Source organism: Ambystoma mexicanum, chromosome 2p (genome assembly GCF_040938575.1).
Source record: "Ambystoma mexicanum isolate Mex_15411 chromosome 2p, UKY_AmexF1_1, whole genome shotgun sequence".
In the NCBI taxonomy this organism is placed as follows: Eukaryota; Metazoa; Chordata; class Amphibia; order Caudata; family Ambystomatidae; genus Ambystoma; species Ambystoma mexicanum.
In genome coordinates, this window is record NC_090923.1 from 1,080,022,843 (window position 1) to 1,080,050,578 (window position 27,736).

The 27,736-nt window shown below is 49.7% G+C and overlaps 1 protein-coding gene across 7 annotated transcripts in view; it reads left to right on the forward strand.

Moving 5' to 3' along the window:
- Nucleotides 1-892: 892 nt before the first annotated feature.
- Nucleotides 893-27,736, forward strand: part of RASGRP2 (RAS guanyl releasing protein 2) — a 336,802-nt gene continuing 309,958 nt past the window's right edge. Inside the window, exons 1-3 of one of the 7 annotated variants that reach the window (XM_069645042.1) lie at nt 893-915; nt 18,337-18,492; nt 19,061-19,163. In XM_069645042.1, coding sequence (XP_069501143.1) covers nt 18,423-18,492; nt 19,061-19,163 — 173 coding nt within the window. In that variant the 5' untranslated portion in view covers nt 893-915; nt 18,337-18,422. The other 6 variants (XM_069645041.1, XM_069645039.1, XM_069645037.1 and 3 more) reach the window with 6 other exon arrangements.

The following is a 27,736-nucleotide window of genomic DNA, read 5'->3' on the forward strand; positions in this document are numbered from 1 at the left end:
GTCCCCCCGGGGCGCCCCTTCTTTCGCATTGACGACACCGGACATCGGTGGCTGATGTAAAACACGGGGAACACGGCAAGGGGCACAGTGGAAGTTTTCAATCGAATTTATTATTGGTTTGTTGGTGATGCTGTGTTCGCTAATTGGTCGGGGTCAGATTAGCCACTGAGACGATACCTGACCGGAGCCGCTGTGTGGGTCAGCCTGCAGCCGTTCATCCCACATCGCTTGCCAAACCGTTGTGCTGCCTGATACCTGCAGCAACTCCCATCTTGAACTCTGTCACAGAAGCCTGCAAAGCGCCCTTAAGCCGACTCGACCCTGTCGAGCACCAAGAACATCTACAGCGCAAGGTGCATTGTGATTCTGTCCCCCTGGTCCTTCCTGGAAGGCCTCCAGAGACATTTTAAGACCCATTGTTCTTTTTGTGCTGAAGCCAAACAACCTTCCTTAAGCTGATGTTGTTATTAACCATACCGACTACCCTCCTGTCAGTATCCAGAGTGCATCCCTTTTCCTTCTTTGAAACTGTCTGTATTCTGCATTCCTTTACAGGGTGGGTTGTATTTCGTAGTATTGCTAGAACTGTTTTTTGTGATATAAATAAAATAGATTTTTTTGATGCAACCTTGACTGTACAGTCCCTTTTATCATTGGGTAATAATTGTATTTTTGCTGTGATGCAACTAACGAACTATCCACGACCTTGCGGAGATAAGCCTGCTGCTCCATCCATGTTACCAAAATTGAACAAGGAGGTTTATAATTTGCTTGTGTTTCCAATCTGTTCAGATCCCTTCTGGTGTACTAGAGGTGTGCGGCTGATTGATGAATTTAGAAACCGATATTCAACACTGGACCCCTGGTGCCCCGGAAGTTGATTCATCACAGTACCAAAATTGGAAGCCCCTAGAAGTGAGACAGTTTTTACATATTAATATTGGGGACCGTTCATATACTAGACACCACATTTATTTGTCTCTTGGTTTACACATGGAAACGTTTTAATGCCTCTACAATTGATGCGCTACATTATCAATGACTAATGACACTCCGTGTAATGTTATTTTCCATGATATGAATCTTCAGGCTGTGTATACATATGCACATTAGGGGGTCTACATATCTTTTAGCGCACAAGCCCCTGAACACCCCAGGAAAAGCCCTGAAGAGAAATGTAACGGGCCAGTGCCCTGTATGCGGGTCCTTCTTTGTTGATTTTTTGTTGGGGAGTGTAGTTGTTAAAAAGCCCTTTGCAATAGATGTTGACATGCAAGTGGGTGGAGAGGGGGCCACAAACTTCTTCAGGTGCGCCACAACGTCTGAAGTGTCCTGCGAAACCGTTTTGCAAAGTTCGCCACAGCAGCCTTTCTCTGTTATTTCTGGGCCATCAGAAGAGTCGGAAAAGCCCCCGCTGGGGGTCGAGAGCCGCAGCCTCGTGGCGGGGCCGCACGGGCGCCTCGGCGCCGCCCTCGCGCGGTGCCTGCTGACGAGGGGGCGGGGACGCCCGCGCAGCCCTCGCCGTGCGCGCGGCAGCGCACCTCACCTCACGGTGCTGAGGCGCCCGGGACAGGTGGGCTTTTGTGAAGGTGCTGTGGGGGCGGCGCAGCTCCATGCGCCTCTCCCAGGCTCTTCGGGAAAGAAAGAGCCCGGCTTTTTTTAGAAAATAATGAGGAGTCAGAAATAGCTGTGTGGCAAGCGAGAGAGAAAAGAGGGCACGCGGAGGGAAGGTGGGGGGCACGGAACGGGGGGGGGGGTGGTGGATGAAGCACAAGGGGCTAAGCAGCGGGAAAGGGAAACCAATGGGAGGAAAAAAAGAATGAGTGTTGGGTGTGTGTAGAGGGTTGAGCTGGGCGAATAGAAGAGGGGTGCTTGGGGTGTCAGATCGGCAAGCAAGTGGGCTAGAAAGGAGAGGTAAGGAAAAGAGCAGAGAACGGAATGAAAGAGGGGAGGGTGAAGGGGGACAGGAAGGGAAGTTACCTCTAGCGAATGGAGGACAGGTGGGATGGGGAGGGGGCGGAAGAAACAATGGGATGATGGTGAAAACAGAGAGGAAAGGAAAAGAAATGGGGAGAGAGATAGGGAAAGCGGGGAGGAGAAGAAGAGAAGAAGGTCGAGGTATTGGCCAGAGAGTTGCAGGTAAGGAGGAGGGGCGAGAAACAAAGCGGAGAAGCGAGACGCCGAATGCAAGTGGGGCGTGAGGGGTGAAGAGTAGGGGGGCAGGTAGAAATGGCGGGGTGACAGAGGGACCATGGGCATAGGGAGGCAGGGAAGGGGGGGTTGGTGGGCAGGGGCAATAGAGGGGTCTATGAAGGCGAGATGGTGGGAGAGAGGTGTGAGGAACGAGGTAACGGGGCGAATGGGGAGTGTAAGTGGGCAGCGGTGCTCGGGGTGGAGTTGAGAGGCCAGTAACGTCAGAAGAGGGGGGCAGTGGGAAATATGCTCTTTTGCCGCCGTGTATTCTGCATGCTGCGATCTGAGGCCCCAGAGAAAAGTGTGGAAGCCGCGTGGGGGCGGAGGGGGGACATATGGCGAAGAGCAACACAGATCCAGCAGGGACGCGCAGGAGGCAACGGGCTAAAGTGGCGGGTAGGGGCGAGGGCCAAGGGGAGGAAGACGCGCCGAGAGAAGAGGAAGGGCAGAGGACACAGGGGAAGTGGAGAGAGAACGAGGGGTGGGGGTTGGGCGAGAGGTAGGAACTGCAGGGCAGAGATTAGCGAGGAAAGCAGAGGGGCTGCGGAGGAAACTCGGCTCACGGGAAGGGGGCGTGGAAGAAAGGCAGGAAACGCGCAGGATCCCGGGGACACGCGCAATTTGGGGGTGGGGGGGGTTGTTATGCGTTTCCTGGAAGTTTTCGAGAGACAACCGCAGTCCCCTTCTCCCGCCCCCTCCTGTCGATTTTTTCGCCCCCTCCCCTCCTCCTGCGGGGACTGTCTCCCCTCTCGCCCTGCAGCGGATGTCACCGCTTCTTCCAGCGGGAGCTGTCACCCTTCCCGCCCCCACCAACCTGTAGGGCAACCCCCAGGACCCCTCTCCAGCACCGCTGCTGCAAGGTCTGTCACCCGCGCCCCTTGAGTCCAGCTCCACGCCTCTGGCTGAGGATGAGCACTCCGCTTCTCTGCGCCGCAGGGGCTGTCACACCCTCCCTCGGCTCTTCTCCTGCCGCTGCCGCTGGGCTAGCCCGGAGTTCAGGTGAGTGCATGGGCGCAGGTCTACTATGTGCTGCGGGGCGTGTGAGTTCTATGAAGGTGCGCGCTGTGGTAGAGTCGAGCGTTGAGTGGGCGTAAAGCGCCTCCAACGCTCTCTGAGAGTGTAGGCGCTGGGAGACTCACGGCGTGGCTTTGCTGACCGAGGAGCTGTCCTTGGAGCGCGTGCATTAACAGAAAGGACTACTGCCGAAAGCTACCCCCACAGCTTCAAGCAACGCCCCGGAGGGTGAAGCCGGAGACCAGGCTGCGAGTTCCCAGACGGCAGCAAACGCTCGGCCCGGTCCTTATCTGCCCTCACGGCTGCGCGTGCGGTTGGTTCTCGGCGCTGCAGCACCCGCCTCCCCGGGCTGAGTTCTCACAAATGTTTCCGCGCTGCCCTTGGCTGGCCGCTCGCAGGGCTTCCTGCGCGAGAGCCAGAGACAGCGCAACGAGCGCTCAGAGACGGGCAGACACTTGCCCTGGAAAAGACAGCGCGCAGCGGAGAATGAACCAACCCAGATATGCGACAGCCGCGGAGAGAACGAGCCCCCAGAGAGACATCACCTAACAAGAGGTAGCCACGCCGCGGAGACTGCGCCCTTATTGAAAAAGCTTTGGTACGTAGAATGCTTCCGTGGTGGGGAGCCGTCCAGAGTTGAGGCTGCACCAGCGGAGTGACAGCACCCTTGTCCTCAGATAGAGTGCATTCTTGTGGAGACCAGCCCCTCACATAAACCACACCGGCGTAGAAGAGGCACCCCCTACAGCCTGCACCAGCAGAGGGGCGCAGTACATGTGAAGAGACTGCACCCACAGGGAAGCGGCGCAAGCGAAGAGACGCCTTCTCTGGGCGTCGCGGGGGCGCCGCTGCGCAGGGCGAGTGAGGCCGCAGATGGGACGGAGGTGAGACCCGTGGCAGTGGCCGAGGGAGTGTGTGGTGTGTGGATAAGAGAAGTCATGTTGATGAGGGCCGAGTGGGGCATTAGGTCAGAGCGTTATTGAGAGAGTTCTGGATAGATGTGTCTTCTGCATAGTGGATAATAACGGGGGCACTTGGGTGAGGTGTGGCTGTCGAGGTTGTGTGCCAATGACACGGTGCCTGCTGTGGGGGTAGTCTGCCTACATTGGATATTTGTGTCCGGGCATTGTGTGTGCTGTTAGCAGCCTATCGCTTTTTAGTCTGGCTGTAATGAGAATCTCGGGGTACTGTGTGTATTAAGGTAGTGAGTGGCGACATTTTGGCCGGATGTGATGTGTGTATTGGGGCACTGTGCGACATTGCAGTGTTTTGTGGGTATGGTATATATCTTGGGTTCATTAGGAGAAAGGTTTGTGCAAACGGGTAGCGCATTCAGCTATGGGGCACCCTGTTGCTCGATATTGTGCCCCTTGGCAACTCTATGCCGCTCGCTAGTAATTGAGCTGAGTTTCTCAGGCTGATCTGGGAGCGGGGGAGTTGGCACGGCTGGCAGCCTCTCAAAGGCCACCCCTGCCAAGGCCAGCCTCTCAGGGTCACTCGGTGTCTGGGAAAGACCAGTGCAGAAGCATGCCCTTGAGACCGGCCACTGTGCTGCCGCAGAGAGAGAGGCCTGGGTCGCCAAAGAACTCGCCTCACGAGCCCCTGCAACACCACAGGAAGCTGTGTGATGTATACAGGGAACAGGGACTTGCAACTTGCCTTCAGAGCCCCTGCAACACCACAGGAAGCTGTGTGATGTATACAGGAAACGGGGCCGTGCAACCTGCCTTCCGAGCCCCTGCAACACCACAGGAAGCTGTGTGATGTATACAGGGAACAGGGCCCTGCAACTTGCCTCCAGAGCCCCTGCAACACCACAGGAAGCTGTGAGATGTATACAGGGCCCTGCAACTTGCCTCCAGAGCCCCTGCAACACCACAGGAAGCTGTGTGATGTATACAGGGCCCTGCAACTTGCCTCCAGAGCCCCTGTAACACATCTGGAAGCTGTGTGACGTATATAGGGAATAGGGCCCTGGAAGTCACCTCACAAGCCTCTGCACCACCACAGGAAACTGTGATGTATATAGGGAATAGGGTCCTGGAACTCACTTCACAAGCCCCTGCAACATCACAGGAAGCTTTGTGATGTATATAGGGAATAGGGCCCTGGAACTCACCTCACAAGCCCCTGCAACACCACAGGAAGCTGTGTGATGTATACAGGGAATAGGGCTCTGCAACTTGCCTCCAGAGCACCTGCAACACATCAGGAGGCTGTGTGATGTATACAGGGAATAAGGCCCTGCACCTTGCCACAGAGCCCCTGCAACACATCAGGAAGCGGTGTGATGTATATGGGGAATAGGGTCCTGGAACTCACTCCACAAGCCCCTGCAACACCACAGGAAGCTGTGTGATGTATATGGGAAATAGGGTCCTGGAACTCAGTTCACAAGCCCCTGCATCACCTCATGAAGCTGTGTGATGTATATAGGGAATAGGGCCCTGCAACTTGCCTCCTGTGCCCCTCGAACACATCAGGAAGCTGCAAGATGTACATAGGGAATAGGGTCCTTGAACTCCCCTCACAAGCCCCTGCAACACCACAGGAAACTGTGTGATGTATCTAGGGAATAGGACCCTGGAACCCACCTCACATGCCCTGCAGCACCACAGGAGGCTGTGTGATATATTTAGGGAATATGGCCCTGGAATTCGCCTCCATAGCCCCTGCAACACCACAGGAAGCAGTGCGATGAACATAGGAAATAGGGCCCTGGAACTCATCTGACAAGCCCCTGCAACACATCGGGAAGCTGTGTAATGTATATAGGAAATAGAGCCCTGAAACTCACCCCACAAGCCCCTGCAACACACCAGGAAGTTGTGTAATGTATGTAGGGGATAATGCCCTGAAACTCGCCTCCAGAGCCCCTGCAACACATCAGGAAGATGCGTAATGAATATGGGGAATAGGGTCCTGGAACTCGCCCCACAAGCCCCTGCAACACCACATGAAGCCATGTGATGTATGTGGGAAATAGGGTCCTGGAACTCACTTCACAAGCCCCTGCATCACCACAGGAAGCTGTGTGATGTATATAGGGAATAGGGTCCTGCAACTTGCCTCCAGAGCCTCTGCAACACATCAGGGAGCTGCGAGATGTACATAGGGAATATGGCATGGGAACCACCTCACAAGCCCCTGCAACACCTCAGGAAGCCGTGTGATAGGAACTGGGTCCTGGAACTAACCCCACGAGCCCCTGCAATGCAATAGGAAGCTGTGTGATGTATATGGGAATAGGGTTTTGGAACTCAGTTCACAAGGCCCTGCAAAACCACAGCAAGCTGTGTGATGTATTTAGGGAATAGGGCCCTGCAACTCGCCTTCAGAGCCCCAGCAACACCACAGGAAGCTGTGTTATTTATATAGGGAATAGGGCTCTGCAACATGCCTCCAGATCCCCTGCAACACATCAGAAAGCTGTGAGATGTACACAGAGAATAGGATCCTGGAACTCACTTCACAAGCCCCTGCAACACCACAGGAAGCATTGTGATGTATATAGGGAATAGGACCCTGCAACTTGCCCCCAGAGACCCTGCAACACCACAGGAAACTCTGTGATGTATATAGGGAATAGGGCCCTGCATCTTGCCTCCACAGCCCCTGCAATACATCAGGAAGTTGTGTGATGTCTGTAGGGAATAGGGCTCTGCAACTTGCCTCCAGAGCACCTGCAACACATCAGGAGGCTGTGTGATGTATACAGGGAATAAGGCCCTGCACCTTGCCACAGAGCCCCTGCAACACATCAGGAAGCGGTGTGATGTATATGGGGAATAGGGTCCTGGAACTCACTCCACAAGCCCCTGCAACACCACAGGAAGCTGTGTGATGTATATGGGAAATAGGGTCCTGGAACTCAGTTCACAAGCCCCTGCATCACCTCATGAAGCTGTGTGATGTATATAGGGAATAGGGCCCTGCAACTTGCCTCCTGTGCCCCTCGAACACATCAGGAAGCTGCAAGATGTACATAGGGAATAGGGTCCTTGAACTCCCCTCACAAGCCCCTGCAACACCACAGGAAACTGTGTGATGTATCTAGGGAATAGGACCCTGGAACCCACCTCACATGCCCTGCAGCACCACAGGAGGCTGTGTGATATATTTAGGGAATATGGCCCTGGAATTCGCCTCCATAGCCCCTGCAACACCACAGGAAGCAGTGCGATGAACATAGGAAATAGGGCCCTGGAACTCATCTGACAAGCCCCTGCAACACATCGGGAAGCTGTGTAATGTATATAGGAAATAGAGCCCTGAAACTCACCCCACAAGCCCCTGCAACACACCAGGAAGTTGTGTAATGTATGTAGGGGATAATGCCCTGAAACTCGCCTCCAGAGCCCCTGCAACACATCAGGAAGATGCGTAATGAATATGGGGAATAGGGTCCTGGAACTCGCCCCACAAGCCCCTGCAACACCACATGAAGCCATGTGATGTATGTGGGAAATAGGGTCCTGGAACTCACTTCACAAGCCCCTGCATCACCACAGGAAGCTGTGTGATGTATATAGGGAATAGGGTCCTGCAACTTGCCTCCAGAGCCTCTGCAACACATCAGGGAGCTGCGAGATGTACATAGGGAATATGGCATGGGAACCACCTCACAAGCCCCTGCAACACCTCAGGAAGCCGTGTGATAGGAACTGGGTCCTGGAACTAACCCCACGAGCCCCTGCAATGCAATAGGAAGCTGTGTGATGTATATGGGAATAGGGTTTTGGAACTCAGTTCACAAGGCCCTGCAAAACCACAGCAAGCTGTGTGATGTATTTAGGGAATAGGGCCCTGCAACTCGCCTTCAGATCCCCTGCAACACATCAGAAAGCTGTGAGATGTACACAGAGAATAGGATCCTGGAACTCACTTCACAAGCCCCTGCAACACCACAGGAAGCATTGTGATGTATATAGGGAATAGGACCCTGCAACTTGCCCCCAGAGACCCTGCAACACCACAGGAAACTCTGTGATGTATATAGGGAATAGGGCCCTGCATCTTGCCTCCACAGCCCCTGCAATACATCAGGAAGTTGTGTGATGTCTGTAGGGAATAGGGTCCTGAAACTCACCTCACAAGCTCCTGCAACACCACAGGAAGCAATGTGTTATGAATAGGGTAATGGAACTTACCCCACGAGCCCCTGCAACACCGCAGGAAGCAGTGTGATGTGTATAGGTAATGGGGCCTTGGATCATGTCATGCGCCTCTGCAATACCACAAGATGCCGTGGGATGTATATAGGGAATAGGGTCCTGGAACTCACCCCACGAGCCCCTACAACACTACAGGAAGCAATGTTTTACGAAAAGGATCATGGAACTTACCCCACGAGCCCCTGCAACATCACAGGAAGCAGTGTGATGTATATAGGGAATAGGGCCTTGGATCATCTAATGCGCCTCTGCAATACCACAAGATGCCGTGGGATGTATATAGGGAATAGGGTCCTGAAACACACCTCACAAGCCCCTGAAACACCGCAGGAAGATGTGTGATATCTATATAGGAGAAAAGGCCCAGGAACACACCTCACGAGCCGCTGCATTGCCATAGGAAGCCGTGTGATTTGTATATAGTGAAAAGATCCCAGAAACTCACCTCATAAACCATTGCATCACCACAGGAAACAACAGGAGGCGAGATCTATATAGGGAATTGTGGCACGGAACTGTGTCGCCTCACCAGCCCCTGCATCACTACAGGAATCATGGTTTGTGATCTATAAACCGCCACTCAACAGCACTTCTCTGTCTCATGCTCAACTCTGCTAAGGCCAACAGCACCTACCTCCCTGTTCAGAATGCTCCAACATCGCCAGTATCCCCCCGCCCCCCAACCTCTCTACCCCGCCCCAAGGCTTGCATTCTTGGGGTCCTTCTTGACAGCTGTCTGAGGCGCCACCAGTTCATCACTTCTATTGCTGCTAGCATCAAGCCGCCGGCTATCACACTGCACTTGAGTGCTTGAGTGTCCCCTTAGCCCTTCCCCTCTATTATACATCCATCTCATCTGTTCTTCACCCACCTCTCCTCACTGGTCCCTCTATACGTTTCTACTGCTGGTTTATAAATTAATAGGCACATCTATGAATGGGGCTGAGTCTGTTGCACACTGCTTCCCACTCCCCACCCACTGCTCGGGCATCAAGCTCAGTTTTATCAATTCTCTCTCTCTCTCTCTCTCTCTCTCTCTCTCTCTCTCTCTCTCTCTCTGGCCCTCATTACCGCCGGATTACAAGTGGCAGGGCATTTTTGGCGGAATCACCGCCGCAGTAATTCCACCGATTTTGCCGGTTTTCAGTGGAAAGTGGGAGGATTTCCATCCTAGGGCCGTACTTGTAGTATGGCTGTGCGGGAAAAGTGGCGGTAGGTCTGTTACCGCCAATTATTTCCTGCACGCCATACTTGTAATGAGCTCAAATGTCTTAAATACTTACCAACATACAAATGCCCTGTATTCACCTCAATAGCACAGGCCGCGGGGCCTGGGCTCTATAGGGAGTACGACTACTGGACCCCTCTGGCAGCTCCTGCACCTCCTTAGGACATGTAGTGTGGGATCCAAGGTAACACACACCGGGAGCTCCAATCGGTTGCCCTTGTGCCAATACAGCAAACATGTCAGATATCTCCATAGACTTCCAATTGGGATACACTGTGGAGACGTACCCAGCAGCACCTCCACACAACACATTACGCAGGGCGTCAGCTTTCCAGAGAGACCAGCCCTTGCCGTCTGGCCTAGTAAGCTAGTTACTTTTTTGTTAGATCATTCGGAAACCTCAAGGCCTAATATTGATTACTGTATTCCCTTGCTCCCTTCCCTCCTTGAAGCGCTTTGAAGCATTTCACCTGTGTATAAGCACTGTACAAATAGACAATTACCTGACCAGTCCACTGCAGCACCCCAGAAAGCAGGATTCCCACAGGGAATGTCCCCCCTGGGGCTCGCCCAGAGACCCAGATACCCTTTCGGCAGTCTGCCACTGAGCCAATTTTATAACCAGTCTGCCCACCCTGTGCATAGCCACCCATTTTACTCCCCAACACCAGACCATTATCTCACGGAATAAAAACAGAGGTTAATGGATACAGGTGTGGTTGCCTCTTGATTCCACCCACACTGCCCTGTTGATGTGTTCCGAGCAGAAGTGCCAGCCCTGTATCGCCTATCACACGTTAAGGCGCTATTTAGTCATGGGCGACCTGAAAGAGCCTTAAGATACGAATGTACCTTTTCCCTTTTGGAGCCTTTGTGTCGCTACAAAGAGAACGTGATTATCTACGTCTGCACCGATTCTACATTGAAGATCTATTTTTTCTTTCCTAAAAGTACTTGCTTGCAATTAAAACTGCTTTTGTTTACTCTCTAAAAAGCTGCTTTGCACCTAAATTCCAAAAATGCCACCTTGGGGGCTTACCTCCAGCACAGGAAACTGGGGCTCACCTCGGGGGCCCCAGGACCACCAGAGGGAACACACCCCTGGGGTGACGCGGCAGCAGCGCTGGAAACTGTACCTCCAGCCCCGGGGCTCGTCTCGGAGACCACTGCACCACCAGATCACCAGAGTGACACACCCCTGCGCCTTCACAGGAGAGATGCTTTCTGTGGGGACCGACTCCCTACGGCACCAATTCTCTCTACAAACGAGGAGCCTGGGGTAGAGGTTTCCTTAGGGCATTGGCTGTGATACTGACCTCACAAACGCCATAATAGTGGCTGGAATCTCCTTCAGAGATACAAGGCAGGCTGAGACTCTTGTCACTGTGCCCCCACACTACCACAGGAAACGTGCCCTTGAACCACTGAAGGATTCTCATATGCAGGGTACCACTGGGGGTCTGGGACTAACTCAATCACCCACCGAGGAATTAGGGTTTCAGTTCTTCGTAGGCACCCACCTCACGTGACCTGCCCTCACTCTCGAAACTGTGGTTGTGTCCCTCCAGATGCTTTGGACCACAACTCTCAAGATCCCTAACTATTGATGATGCTGGCTAGGCATTGCTTAATTTTTTTTAAAAAAAGAAGTGCCAGGGCCCACATTTTTTCAGGCACACTTGTGACACTGCAGGCGGGCAGTTCCCCACCGTTGCAGCCACCACCCACAGCTGCTCCCCACTGTGTCGACTCATTTTGGGGTTAAACTACAGCCCACACCTGCTCATTGGGGTTGATGGATGCTTTGGCTGTCATTACTCCATAATCAATTTGAGTCTGAGATAATAAGTGCCAGAGCTCAGAAATAAGTGCCGGGGCTGAGCCCTGGTAAACACCCCCACAAATTAAGCACTGTGGCTAGGACTGATGGGAGTTGTGGTTCAACCAATCTGGAGAGCCAAATGTGTCAGACCCCTTAGGGAACACTGCTTGAATGGTCCTGCTGCATGCCTGCACATATTTCGTTCTAAGTGGGTGCCTTGCTGCTGAACTGTGATGTAAACTTGGTCTGACAGGTATTCCTCTGGATTATTCACATTTCGTTTGCCTACATGTGAGATAATAGATCACACACATCATTGCCTCGCTCCGACTCTGATATTTTCCGTATTATTGTTTTGTTCTCAGATTTACCTCATTTATTTTATAGACCCCCTAACCCAGCCCCAAATTCTTTCCTGGCGCTCCTTACAAAGCACTCTGACACCTTGCAAGGCCTGGTCTGTGTTCAAGCAATCCTTTACTATTGTGCACAAGGTGTTGTTGACGAGACAAGACAAGAAAACTTTCTTGAATTAGAAAAGTGGCATGAAATGCTCGCATTTCCTCTGGAGCACATGTTACCCCCGCAACAAGTGATTTTAGCAGCTTTTGTTGATGAAAAGCACAAAATCTGCCCTCCAATACTTCCATCCACTTCAGAATGGTGGTGCTGGAAACTGGAGGGGAGGATGTTGTATTTCCACACGCTTTTGATCATGAGTTTAGAACCTACTCCAGGAGGTACTTGCTTCTCAGAGTAACTGACAGCCACTTCCTGAGCCCAGCCCTGGTGGTTTCCGCTCGCTGCTCGCGTACACGGAAGGCACTATTGTGAAACATGGCTGATTGGGACGTCTGGGGGCACACGGCTCATCCCGAAAGCCCCACCCGCCGCTCCCCATTATGGGGCAGGGCTCATTCTTCACCTGGGCATTAAGCGGTTCTTAAAGATGATATTGTACAGAGAAGAGAAGGGGAGAGGGTGGGCACCTCAGTGGAGGATGGAGAGAGGGTTCTCGGAGAAGTGTACCCGAAAGCCCCACCCGCCGCTCCCGATTATGGGGCAGGGCTCATTCTTCACCTGGGCATTACGCGGTTCTTAAAGATGATATTGTACAGAGAAGAGAAGGGGAGAGGGTGGGCACCTCAGTGGAGGATGGAGAGAGGGTTCTCGGAGAAGTGTACGAAGGAGAAATCTCTCTTGTTCATAAGATGGGGAGGAAGGTGGTGGGGGGTGGGCCACAGAGAGACGTGCATGGGGGGAGGGAGTGGGAGATAAGGAGGAGAAGACACCCAGAGAAAGAGGGGGGAGGAGAGCCCTCCTAGTCTAGGGTGGCAAAGGAGTAAGGCCCCTCAGGAGTCTATGGGGTGCAGAATTAAGGGCATTGCAGGGGAAGAGTTGGAAGGTGAACAGCCTCTTAAGGAGGGCTCTGTAACCTTTAGCTCTCCAAATGTTTTGGATTACAACTCCCATCCGCCCTAGCTGCTGTGGTCAATGGTGAGGGATCATGGGAGATGGAGTCGAAAACATCCGAAGGGCTGCAGGTCTCAGACCCTGGTATTAGGGGGATATAGAATAGGGAGGGAGCCCCCTCCCAGGGGAATGCTTTCAGCAGAAGAAAGTGGGCAGGGGGCTCTTGGATGACAGTGGTAGGTAGAAGCCTTTCGGGGGGAGGATGTGGACTAGACCACTCTTTCAGAGGAAGGGACGAACAGAAGGAGTGCTCAGAGAAGGAAACGTCTCTCACTGGAGGAGGGAAGCCTCAGTCTCGGGGTGAGGGGGTCGGGGCCGATGGGGCTTCACAGGGAAGTGCGTGGAAAGTGGCGAGGCCCACATTTGGGGTGGCATCCACTCGGTAGGTGTTGTTATTAAGATCACGCAGAGCCATCATACAACGCCTGCAACCGAGGGGTTAATTAACCCTGTCCCCAGCTGCTGCCACTGCACTGACTCACAGGCCTGCGCGCCTCCGCACAAGGCTGGGTTCACTGCGGGGAACATGGGGGCCTGCAGAGCCTCGCCCACGGGGAGAGGCAGGTGCTGGGAACCAGCCCAAGTCCCCTTGCCCCCTCCGGACAGTTTTCAGAACAAAATCGCAAACAAAATGGAGGCCGAGGGTCCCCTGGGAGAGTGGAGCGCTTTCCTGCTCTTTGGCCAGGCTGCCTCCAGTGGCCCTGTCTAGCACAGGCCAGCAGCTGCACATTGCTGGGCTTGCTGGAAGACATTGGGTGAAGCCGGGCTACGTTTGGCCACTTGTCTGTTCGCTGCTCGATCTGAACCAGGCTGTCTCCAAACTCCCACGCCACTGCAATTGTTGCGCTGGATATTATGACTGGCGGCAAAGTAGTAGGGTGACCAGACGTCCCGGTTTTTCCGGGACTGTCCCAGTTTTTGGTGCTCTGTCCCCCTTTCTCAAGATCATGTTCCCATTGGAAACTGCAGTGGTCCTGGTTTTTTGTAGTAGGTCTGCATAGCTGGCAGGCAGGAACTCACAATCTCGCACAGAAGAAATGCTGCGTTTTACAACTTAAGATAGTGTTAGTTTGTGATAAATTCATTATAATATTGTTTCTTTGAGCAGTAACACTTAAACCCCTTTCTTCTCCAAACGCCACTGAAGTATAGAGCTTTGACAGCCACTTTCAAGGGTTAGTCCTACTTTTATGTTAGTTGCCCTGTCCCGTTTTTTTACTTTTTAAATCTGGTCACCTTACAATGTAGGGAGTCCGAGATATTATGGAGAGTTCAGGAGAAAGCCGAAGGCAGTGGTTCTGCTGCCTCAGTCCCACGTGCTGTTCCTCTGGCGTTGAACATGGGCGCAGGCGCCTTTCAAACACATTGAATGTGGTTTAAGTGCTTAATTTGTAAAATAATAAGTGCTGGGGCTCAAATATTTTCTAACATTCCCCTGACACATCAGGAAGGGCAGCTCAGCGCCCACTGTTCCCACCACCCACGGCTGCTCCCCATGCTGTCAACATATATAGGGGTTAAAGTTACAACTCCTGCCGGCTTATAGTGGTTGATGGATGTACTCGGTCACTACAGCAGATGTGTGATTTACAAATACCAATCAACATACACATAAAATAACATACTAATTGGGTCTCATTACGGTGTTGAATGTAGCCATGCCGGTTATACTGGCCTGGCTACCCTCCAACCTCGGGTCCGGGTCCGGCTCCCGCAAAAGGGGAATCACAGGGCTATTCCGACCTCGGTGGGCCCGGTAATTCCTCTTGCGCAGGAGCCGCAGCCAGTACGTCCCCGTTCCTATTTGAGCCCCCATAGGGCTCAACAGGAATGGGGAGGATGGTAGCAGCGGTACCGTTCATAATGGTACCGTTGCTACCATCCAGTTCTGCTCGCGGGTGCCGCTCTGCACTCCTGGTCCGGCTAGGCGTGCAGAGCGGTACCCGCAAGCAGAACTCGTAATGTGGCGGTACAGTGACAACGGCACCGGTAGCACTACCAGCACCGTTGTCACTGTACCGCCACAATCGTAATGAGCCCCATTGTGTCTTGACATGGGACAAATGTTTAAGTGTGTATTTAAACACAATCATCATTTACGTTTTGCTCTGATTCTACAGCTGACTGGCAATTACAATAATAAAGTTGTCAAAACACCACATCATAATCAAACTCAGTTTGAGACAATGAGTGCCGTGGCTTAGAAATAAGTGCCAGGGCTGAGCCCTGCCCCCCACCCCCAACACAAATTAAGCACAGGTTTAATCAAGCTGCAGGGTAAGCGTGTATTTGATCCCTGGAACTCAGAAAACAAGACACAGAAGCTTAAAGGTCAGTGATCACTTTAGATTTCATTGGTATCTCCCGCCAAGGTTGGCGTAAGGGCCTTCCACATTTTTCAGTTGAAATGGGCCCTGCACCTCAGCAACTGCCTCATGTTCGCAGTCTTACTACACAGCAAGACCTTTCTTCTATTCATGACATTAAATGTGCGCTTTTCCATGCACACACTTTCAAGCTGCCCTTTGCTGTCTGTAGTCACCTTAATTCAAGACTTTAAATATGCACTTTACAGCGCACACAGCATCCAGCAGTGCTGTTATCGCCTTGTTGCCTTTTACTCCAGTTTCAGCTGCATTACCACCTTGCTGACGGAGAGCAATTACTAGCGTTTCAGCTCCCTACTGCCTGCCGGTCCTGTGATAATCTGCAGCGATTAACCTTCTCGCTGCGTTCCTTTCTAGCCATTATTAAGTAAGCACCCTGTGGGTGCCTCCGACTGTTTTCCTCGAACTCTGGGCAAGAGGGCCCCCAAGCATATTGAAATGAGCCCCCACCAACCCAGACAAATCTTCACCCGGCCATACCTCGCATGGAGGCTGCGTGGTCATTGAAGATCAGTACATATTACACACTCTAGCGAGTATTATACGTTTAGTGCCCCAACCCATTGTGTAAGCTTCAGGCGTCCAACAACATTGGACTGTGCCAGATGAGAAGTACAAGCACTTTAGGAAAAAAGAGAGCTGGTTGTGGGTGTCCATGTGCAAGCAGGGGTGCTGCCCACTCTTGAAGCTTTGCCCCCCCATAGCCACTGAGATTCCTGCAGCCAGCTCCTTTCCTCTGGGCTTCTATGTTCTTAGATCATCAGATTTTTTTTGCTGAGTTTTGTGCTCAATATTTTCTCAGAAAAAACTCACCAACATTTTTGTATGTTTTTATTTGGGGGATCCCCTCAAACCCTTCCCGATTATCTAGTCCCTAGTACCCACACCACATGCCCCTTATATCCCTTACCCCCCGACAGCCATATTTTTAACTTAGTTTTTTCGGCCAAAAATGTTTGTCAAAAAACTCTGCAAAAATAGCCTGCTGATGTAACAACGTCATACCTTTTCTCTTTCCCTGCCACGCCAATTGTCTTTATTGTAGAAGTGAGTTGAACGTGGGTCATGTGTCATGCTAAGAGTGCCATTGTTACTCTGGCGAGTAATGTTGGTCGACTCCGAAGCCCCAAACCTTCAGTCCAATGAAGGCACGATTTCCCGGTATGACTTCAGCTATAGTTACAAGAGCCACAGAATAAGATAGTGTGGCCCCATGGGACCGCAATGGCCATCAGCCTTGGGACTGACGCCCGGCGTATGGAACATAGACCAACGGAATGATCAATCATATTAAAAAGTCACTTCAGTCAGATCAGTCGGTGTGCAGGGATTGCAATTTGGAAAGATTACAAAGACAGGCTCGGACGAGCCTATGGGGCAATAGGCCCATGGCCGAACCAAAAACACAAAATGCTGTTGTGGGCCAGTTTTTTGAGTGAAAGTGGGCCACTTTTTTGTCCAATGTGGGCCAGTTTGATGAGTTACTTCACTACAGGACTAGTACTTTTGACCAGTGTTGCTGAATACATATTCTTTAAAATGCACATTTTCCATCACATTTTATCAACAAACTCCCCTTTTGTACTATTCAGTGTCACAAAAGGAATCAATAGCCATGTGCAATTGTGGGCCACTTTTTTTCATTGGTGCCCGAGACAATTTTATGGTCCAGTCCGACCCTGTACAAAGATATTATCTTTTGAATTCGGAGGGAATATCGCACAGTATCATTAGTAGCATTCAATGGTCCCAGCATAGGGACCAACGATCAGGTGTCCACCGCACTCAGACACAGAGTGATTAACCTATCCCAGGGCTAGCAAGAGGAACACAACCTGCTCTTAATTGCTTTGTTGTCCAGCCCTGGTGTTTTCAACTCGTGTTTAGTATCTCAGGAGGCCTCCTTGAAGTTGATGTCCACAGGAAAGCGCCTCTGACAGGCCAAAGACACTGACTGGGCTCTGACCCAATGAGCATGAGTTTCTGATGGTGAGTGAGATCCCACGATGGTCTAACTCTCTAATATGGAACACCAATAGCAATCGATATAAAACCCTAACAATGGTTTACGAAACCGTAAATCCGTTGAACGATCCAAGCGGTATCTGTGAGCTCGTTGGTTGTCCCGATTGTGGCAAGTTAATTCGGATATTGGCCAGGGGTTTGGGAAGACCATGCAGCGCAAGATTGTCTGGTTGAAGTCGCTCTCTACACACACCTTCGGCCGTGTGTCTGGAGCACTGCCTTACTCTTTGCGCAACCGTACAAGACTACTGAGGCGTGACAGAAATTATATAATCAAGTGTGCTTTCCGCCACTTGAATTCTATCTGTTCCTTGCACTGAAGTCCTATTAAAACCGGCATTGACAAATCCAAGAGTTTTGGCATGTGTATAGGTATTGGATAGACCTTGTGAGGCTGTGTTATTGTATGCTCAGGTCCACACCCATTTCCAGCTGTTTCCATCTGATGGATGCATAGTACTGTCAGGGCAGAGCCTGGCCTGCTTGTTTTGGACAGGAGTGCTCGGGCGGGGTTCTAAAGCTTTCGATCAGCACAAGGCCTAGATCAATGTAGACACTGGCTCTAATGGTTGTGCAGGTTGTTGGGAAGTATTTGTAAGTACACTTGGAGCTGTTGTGCTTGTTTACCCGACCCACGGTGGAGCCGGAAGGAACTGGACACATTTTGCGCCCCTGCTTGTGGTTGACATCGCATGACTGGGATTCGCGCGGCTCGCATCTGGTGCATCCTGGAAGAGGAAGCGGGCGGTGTTGGCGCTAATGGTGATCGAGTCGAAATACATTCTGTAGCGTTTTCTCTTGCGATTGTAATCCTTGTTTATACTTCATGCCACGGGCATTGCCAGCTGAACTTGGCTGTCGGCTGCTCATAAAAAGGGAGGGACCAACTGCAGTGGTGAAGGGGGATCCTGTTTTCTATGTTTATAATAAGTTTAGGCTTGCAGTGAGGGATGTTTGGCTACCTTTGGGGTATTTTAATTGTTTGTAGGTTTGTGTTAATTTTTATATATTTTTTTGAAGTTGTGGAAGAATAAGCCTCATTCAAGCGCCCGACTCTTTGTGCAGTCCCTCGCGCCACATGTGGATGTGAAAAGCAGGGCGTGAAAATGGACTCCTCCCGCCTGGACAGTGGCTGCTCCGTCGATGACCTGCTAAGGATGTGCATAGAAGCCTTTGGTAAGAGCTGGCCCTTCTTTCAATGTCCCACTTGCCATCCAACCTGTCAATCATGCCGGTGGGGTAGGGGAACGGGTGGACTGGGAACCAAAAGCGGCCCTGGAAATAAGTGGCCCCATATTACATATTTTCTGCAAGCCCAAACCTTTTCCTGTCTGAACATTTATGTATTTATGTATTTATTTATGTATTTATTTATTTATTTATATATATACATTTGAAAGTAAAATAGCTTACCACACAAAAGAGGCCCAGGATGCAGAGGCCTACTGGGAAATCTCCAGAGTTCTGCATAGGCCAGCCAGCCCCTCGGCATGGGGTAGAACCAGAACCCTGGGATCGGGAGAAGGATGTTTTGCCACAGACTGATCTACTCAGGACATTGGGGGTGGAGGGCCTAACGTGGATGGTGACTTGGGTATTGGAGTTGGGGACTGTCAAAGGCGATTTGAGGTTCCGTTCTCCCACACAGAGAGAGAGAGAAGGGAAGTTTGAGGGGTCTTGGTGTGTGCTGGGTGGGGCAGGACCTGATACGTGGGGCCTCATCCACTGTCCAATCTCTTTGCAGATTCAGAAGGCAAGGTGACCGACGCGGAGCTGGTGCGCATGTTCCTGATGATGCATCCCTGGTACATCCCATCGTCTGAGCTGGCCGCAAAGCTCCTCATGCTATATCCTTCCAATCAAGTGCCCGCTAGCAGCGTTCCCCCTGCAGTGACGCGCAGTGGTGGGAGTGGAAACATTTCAAGAGGGGTCCCACAAGGGCCGGGCTGGGGGCAGAGTTTGGAGAGGGGGGGGGCGGAGTTCCAAGGAGGCAGAGTGCCGAGGGGACGCAGCTGGCAATTGAACTCTGCTGAAAGGAAATGTACAAAGTAAGTTTATAAATGGTGCAATATCTTTCGTGCTGCTCCTTTCCAAACTCTGCACTATGCATCACAATTGGGGGGCTCTTAATCATGGAAAAACCGAGCTTGTTATTGTCTGCATTGGTCCCAGGCTTAAAATATTTGTCCCGCCTTATTCACAGTTTTCCATTGCTGACTGCACCATTTAGGTTGCCCCTTATGTTAAGACGTTGGGGGTCTGTATTAACTCTCAGTTACCTTTTAGCTAATCAGGTAAACCTTGTCAGTTCCTCGTGTATGTACATTAATAGACTACAACCTTACCTCACTTTGGAAAATAGAGCTGTTTTAGCGACTGACCTAGTGAACACAAAACTACATTACTGTAATAGCTTGCTGGCTGGCACGTCAAAAGACAATCTAAAGAAATTACAGACTGTCCAAAATGGCACAGTAAGAGCTCTTTTGGGCCTTCACTTAGATGATGCAACCCCTAATGGGCGCTAACTCCACTGGTCGCGGCTACAGCACCGAATCAAACATAAAGCACTCACATTCACACACACAAGTGTCGTTGGCACAACCCCCCCAATATTTGAAAGATGGTCTTCATAAAAAATCCTCTAATAGAATTTTATGATCAAATTGCAGTACCCTTCGTGATCAGTCTTGCTTCAAATTGAATAAAATTGGGGCTACATGCTTTGATATTTGGGCACCCAAAGCCTGGAATGGTCTAACAATTGCTCTGCGGGACCTGTCTTGCCCTCTCAGACCAACTTCAGTGGTGAAAGGAGATCCTGTTTTTTATGTTTATAATACCTCTGACCTCTGTTCAAAGAGTTTAGGCTTGCAGTGCGGGATGTTTGGCTACTTTTGGGATATTTTAATTGTATTGAAAAAGATCAAAATACCTTTCTATTTGATAAAATAGGTTAAGCGCCCCCTCTCCTTTCTTTCACTCTATCACTGTCTGTTTTATAGCACCATGACGCCCCTGGGTTAGTGGCGCTTTATAACAATTCATACAAATAAATAAATACAATACATCAATTCCACTTTAAATCACTTCCATGGCAGTGGAGCACCCAAATATATGTTATCATTGCCACTATCAAATCTTGGGGCCCCATCATCTAATGCGATGCAGTCTCCAGGATTGCCAGAACTCTTGCCACATGACATCCTGGGCAAATATTCACGACTCACTTGCAATCATCATCTCCCCACCTCACCCCCCTGTTTAGCTTTCAACAATACTCTGCTTTATAAAAGATGGCTTCAAAAGTACACAAACCATAGAAAGGTACGTGCACAAACATGTAAATATGAGGATTTGTGTGTTGGTCTGTGGCCATCTTTTATAAGCTAGGCAAAACGTGTACAACTGTGACCCCGCCCCCTATCTTGAGAGACTACAAATACCAGAATCCATTTCAAGGAAAAGGCACTGATTACTGAGCCCCCAGCTTTGCGTGTGTCAACCTGGTCCCTAGTCGAAGCTGGGGGCTACATGGGAAAATGAGGGCTCCGGCAACGTAATCTGCTCTGTGCGCACTCGCACAGGGCAGATTAGATCACCGAGCCCTTGGCGTCTTTGTTGGTCAGTGAAGCTGGGGACTCTGTGATTTTATCTGCTTTGTGCACTGCAGAGCAGATTAGATCATGGAGCCCCCAGGTTCGCCCAGGAGGGCCAAAGACGCCTCAGTGACCTGGGGAGGGGGTGCTGGAATGATTATGGCCAGCGATGGTGACGAGCCATATTCAATTAGCCCTCTTTGCAATTTCACCCAATGGTTAATCCCAGATGTGCATGATCATTGCAACTCGCTCCTGCTCCAGTACCTCAAACATTGAGTGTTTGGATGTTACAGCTTGGGGTGACTAGTATTGTCGAATTGGGGGGGTTCTTCGTCAGGCTGAAGTTGTAGTGCATCTCAGTGCTGTTAGGTTGAACACGATGGCACAGTGCTGGCGACTGGAGGAAATGCTCAGCATTACCCAGAATCCCTTTGACTGTCGTATGCAAAGCGGGATCCACACATTTCTGGCACTTGCTGGAGCGCATTTTTTGGTGACGGGTCTGCTCTTGAAGAGAAGTCTTTAGAAACCGAAGTCCCTGCTTCTGTCCTATAAAGAGTTCAATCTGGCTGGGCAGCTTTAGGGCAAGTCAAGACTAGGCGAGCCGTATGGGTCGCCACATTTAGGGGCAACTGATTTCCCATTTAAGTAGCAGAAGGGAGTCCCTGTGCCAGTGGGTGATGGGTTGGGGAGGGAGAAGTGCAGCAACGAATGCCACTTTGCCTGGGGCAGCAGAAGTCCCTGCACCGGTTCTGCCTGCTGAGTGGCTCTGCTCGAATTAAAGACAGTGCATAGAAGAAAACCATCCCCTTAAGATGGCAAGACAGAGAAGCCATTTAAGTGCAGGCCTTCGACATCTGTGTTGAACCTGTGTTGTCCCGGGAGGATGGCTCAGCGGCAACGTGCTAGCCTTGGAAACAAGACAACACGAAGCAGCCCAGGTTCGATCCCTGGGTCAGCGCTTAGAAACTGGGTCCGCGCTTAGAAACTTCAGGGTATTAAGTGCGTTTTAAATATGCAACTGAGACATATTGCTGTAACAGCGCCTTGATACCCCCGGGCTGTGTGAGCGCTTTAAAAATGCAAATAAATAAATTTCAGATGAAGAACTACAGGGGTCCCGGTTAGGTGCAGCAGTGCCATGGCAGGTATAGCACTTTAACGCTCAAATAACATCATACAGAAATGTCATTGCCCATCGAATAGGCACCATGGGGTGCAGATAAAGTAATAATACCCAGCGCCATTTGTTAGTGCTAGCAGTTGTGCCCACCACTGTTTTTTTTTATTGCCATTATGTAGACCTCAGCATAGCCTTCATGCAAGTAACGAGGGCACCCACGCACGTCTTTGTAAGCAGCCATAACTTCTACATGACTTCCTGCAACTGTGCCCCCTCACTAGACACAAGCGCTGGTAATCTTGCCCCATCATATCCATCATCTCTGTTCGCTTGTGCCCCTGTGCAGAGGTGTTCTTCACGCAGTTATGTCCCCACAGTGAAGGGTCTGTGCATATAATTTCTTGCCTGCGATTATTTATTTATTTATGCATGTGTAAAGTGCCTAACAGCCCAGAGGCATTGAGGCGCTGTTTCAAGAAAATGTCTTAGTTGCGTGAAACAGTAGGCATTGCATAGGTTACAGGTAGGATGAGTCTTAAGCAGAAGCAGTAATACATATATGATACAGGCAACTCATAGTCAATCATACATGAAAACGATGTGATAGCACCTGAAATTACACAAGCAGTGTTTTAATTGCTTCCTTGAATGCTGTGTGTGACTCAATGCTTCTCAGTGCGGGGGGGGGGTGGCGAGTTCCAGTTACTTTCACTGGTGCAATGCAATGCAGTCCTGCGGTCGTTAGCCCCTGCAGGATTTGCATTGATACTCTTAGCCCGCCGCATAGAGGGTCTGTATGTGACCATTGTCCCAGCACATGATGTTTGTTTGTACTTATTTCCATGTCAGAGGAGTTCTAACTCTGATCGCCACCTCCTCACCTGAATGTGCAGCAGTATTTGCGTACACCTCAGCATTTATGCCCTTGCTCTTTGTCATTGCAGGCATTATGTCAGTATTTGTCTGACCAGTGGCGGCGGCGAATTTATTAATTGGAGGGGAGTAAATATATTGCCCAAATATGACAGAGTGACCATGCATAGCGTGGGAGCATGAAACAACCAAGGAGGAGGGGAGGGAGGCTCTCGTCCAGACAATCATTTTTTTTTAAATAATGGCTTACAATGGTAATTTTACAGCACACTTCAAGTGAAAAATTGGGTAAAAAGCCACACAGCTCCCAATTGGTTTTGTAGGCTAACTCTTGACCAATTCCAATAGATGCAGGTGACCAACAGTGCCCAGAAACATTTCTCAAGACATGTTTATGATACCTTTGCCCACAAAGCATGCCAGTATAAAAACATTTTCACACTGGCTGTGCCCACACATTTCCATGCTGGCTGCACCAATATATGCCAGTGTTCCTACATAAGAACATACCCATGCTTGCTTTGCCCACAATGGCAGCAATGATACTATAAGAGACCATGTTCTCGCTGTGTTTGCCATGCCAGTACATGGCAGTGCCACCACCGAAGAACACACTCTGGTTGGCTTTTCCACAATATGAAAAACAAGTCTGAACTGGCTGCACCAAAACCTAGTGTAGCCACATAATAACACATCATGCTTGCTTTATCGGAGATGATCAGTAGAAAATGCCATGCCAAAGTAATAGATTGACTGAACCAAATGCCAGTCTAGTCTGTTAATAATACTGACCATGCTTGCTTTATCTGTGATGCCCAGTAAAACATGTCATGCTACAGTAAGACATGGCTAGACTGGCTGCCCCAAAATGCTAGTCTGGCCATGCAATAGAACATCATAATTTCACATGTTTACCTCATGTTTTACTGCCCATACATGCTCTGTAAAAAATGCTATTGTTGCTGTGCCCCATACCCACTCCTACCCCCACCTCTTACCCACTCCCCAGCCCTGCACACACATGCACACATTCACACAACATTTACTCTCTCAGTCCCACACACACCAATACATCATAAACTCATTCATTCACACACACACTATAATACATAAAAACATACAATTCTTACTTCATGAAGTTCTGGTCCATACTCAGCTCTGCCACCATCCCCTGAGACCCTTCTGGCTCCCGTGTAGCATGAACAAGACCCAGGAAGCCAAAAGCACTTCCTGGTTCCTGCACATGATTGCGCAGGAGCGAAGCATTCCCTTTAGAGCGCCCCAATCTGTTTGTATGTGCTGGGAGGTGAAGGAGCGCTCCATAGAACAAACACATGTGCAGTACTCCAGTCTGCATCCCCAATTGGCCATGCAAGGCTGGGGAAGCAAACCACCCCCTGCCTGTCATGACTCATTGAGGAAGCATACTGGGGCTTCACTTTGACACTTCAAGTTGGCCAAGTAGCTCTCCCTCAGCTAGAAGCAGCTGAGGCAGCCCCGTTGGGCTGACACAGCTCCTCCATGATGGGCATGGGTGCAGGTGGATTAGCACCCCTTCATCCATTATGGACGAGCCACTCTGTGTTTGACCCGCCGCACCCATCAGGATTCATCCCCCATTACCCTACCTGGCCCACTTACCTGGGGACCACTATTCTTGCTGTTGCTTTCCCATCCTAGTTTCTGACCGCCCAGGTATTGTGTGGTCTGCAGACTGTGGGTAGCTGCATAGACCAGGAGAGAGTGGTCTTTCCTGACTGCACTTCCACTGTGGTTTGGGAAACCATGAAAGAGTGGGTGGGAATCCTGCAAGTCTACTGGAACAGGAGGCTAGAAGCTATGCCCCATCACCTCCACAACCTTACCACAGATATGCTCTCTGCAGAGAACTGAGACCATTCCTAAATTAAGGTGAAGCTTTGACCCTCCACCCCTTTCAGGGCCAGAGATCTGTGGCACCCTACCCTTGCAGAAAGGGCGAACTCCCTGCACATTGCAGATGTGTACAGCCACAACCTCAAAACTTACTGACACAAGCTCAGTGGCCAAATGTGGAGGGATCCGTCTGAGCTAAATCCTATGCCTAGCCCATGCTAACGTCCACCCCAAAATGTCTGTGTCAGGGACGTTATTTAGGGGTGGCCAGGGGTCGCAACTGCAACCACCGAGTTCTCTCTTGCTACCTCTGTGGCATCCCTTGCTATCCCTCAAAAGCTTCTGGAGTGGCTGGCTTTCTTGTTCAGGCCTCTAACAAAAACAGGGGTTCCACAAGTCTAACACTTTCAGCAGTGACCCTAAATAAGAAAGAATAGGAATAACAAATAATTTGTCTTTCTGGAATTCTATACAATAATTGCTAATTGCTATACGTATTAAAGGTTTATTTCAGGCACACTTCAGGGGGTGGGCCACTGATTTAGTCTGTTCTTAAACACCCCAACTCAGCCTTTCATTCTTCTGACGTCGATAAATGGGTACCAACACAGGTTGGGTGACATTGTATGTATATTTCTTCTATTTAAAGCGCTTAAGCGTAAGTGCTAGATAAAAACACATCATTATCATTTGGCCATGGACGTCTGCTTGCACTCACAGTAATTTGATAATATGAGCCTATACACACTGATCTTAACGATAATATTGTGATGCATTCTTGTATGAAATGTATATCACATTATAGTGATATTGTAACCCTATTTTTCGTAGTGTAATTATGAACAATGCTATGTGATGCAACTTCCTGTTTTGTCAAGGGTTGAAAGGTCGTGCTCCATCGCTTCCGTGATATCACTTCGGGGTGGGTAAAATGACATCACTTCCTGTAATGTCATCAGAGGTAAAGGGTCGCGTGATGAAAAAAGTGGACCAAGGCCGTGAGGCCAGCGGTGCGGGCTGCACTCCCAATAACCACAGAGTGGTATAACTGTTTTCAGTCGGTCAATCGGAGGTAATAATCATTCAAATACTCTGTTAATATTTATGAAGAAATAGAGTTTAATTTCCTTAGTGCTCTACAGTTATATATCACTGTTTTAGCAGATGCATCACATGAGCCCAAATTGGCCTATGCATTTCGGAGTCAATATCCTTCCTCAGGTCCAGCTCATGTAATATTCAATGTATCAAAAACCTATCATCGGTTTCAGTCTAAGTCCCACAATGTACATTATATATATATGTCAGGCATGCATCATATAAATGGCATTCAGAAAAGAGGTGCAGCATTAATTAATCATACAGAGAGTATTATGGTGAACAGTAGTTACATTATGGGTAGAACAAAAGCATAAGTGGGCCGTGTGGTGCAATATCATCATGATTAACATTCCAAATGAGGCCAGTGAAGATTCACCGCGTCAGCATTTGATCATATCAGCCACCATCATCATCAAGTTAAATTGTCACATGTAGGAATATAAAGCGCATCATTTAGATTATGATGATTGTAATATAAAATCATGAAATATAGCCCATACATACGTGCCAAGTCGCGGAGGTATGAAAAAAGAAGAAAAGAAGAAAAGAAAAGATGAATGAGAAAACATCGGATTTACTAAATTAGCTGATTGTCCGCTAATGTGAAATGCTGTAAAACTACTATCAATAAACAAGAGGTACTGACCTTGGTGTGTATCCAGTGTCAGTACTTCTACTGTAGAGTAGCACGGAAAAACTGCTCAGTATGGCTGACTAGCGAGGACTGCAGCGCTAGAAAATGTATACAAATGCAAGTATCAGGTCTATGTACGTGCGGTTAGCACAGACTTGTAAGCGATTAAAAGGTGCACTGAAATAGCATGTAAAATCAACGGACTGCTTACCTAGTAACCACAAGAGTGAATCCTTGAAGGACGCCTGGTAAGCGCGCAAGTCGTGTGCTGAATAACTAGTTTCTCCAGCTTGTTTGGAAAGCGTAACCATGGAAACCGCCCAACGCTTCGTTACGGCGGCGGCCATCTTGTAACATATATAATTACTGTTGGGTCATGCTAAATGTAATCTTTCCCTGTGTTCCTAGGTCTAGTCTCTATTGCTTCCCCCCAGAGCCTAATGGAATGACTTCTGACTCGAAATGAAAACATCCAGTAAATAAACGTAAAATTAAGAAAATAATAATGATTAAAAATGTTTTTTTAAATGCTGGCGGCATAGATGTGCTGGTATATTTACATATATTTAAATTTAAATACCGTCTAGCTATCCTGCTAAAGCGTGATCGATGGTAAGCAGTGATATGTGCTGGAATGTGTAGCAGGCGCTACCTTCCTGAAGAAAAAGACGGGGATGTATCCTGATGCGCACGTGTGGCATCTGTGAGTAGGCTAGCTACTGCCTGAAAACGAGTGCATCATGCTGTGCTGGACTCTAGGTCTGCCTGTTATGGTAAACGGGGGTATGCTGATCTGGTATTCTACTGCCTGATGGAAAGTTCATAATACTCGGTGAGGCTCAAAATCAACCTTGCGTGGTGCACAAAGACCTACAGTGTGTTACAAATATCTCCATATCTCCAACACATACACAGTCATAATGTCATAGTATGAAAGAATCAAGATGATAGTAAAGGGGAGAAGGCAAGAAAAAACCTTTGCAGGCCACTGGGAAGACATATATGGACTTATGGGATGCAAATACGGTTAACCACCTTGCTACATTGCTAACCACTATATATTCAATTAAAGTGGGTATACATCAGAAGACAAAAGAAAAAGAATGCTAAAGGAAACAACTGAGGTCTAACTCTTTGTTCATCCCATTAGGTGATTGTGAGTCCAGTCTATCAATCCAATAGGCTTCCTTTTGTGCTCGCCATTTCTTAATA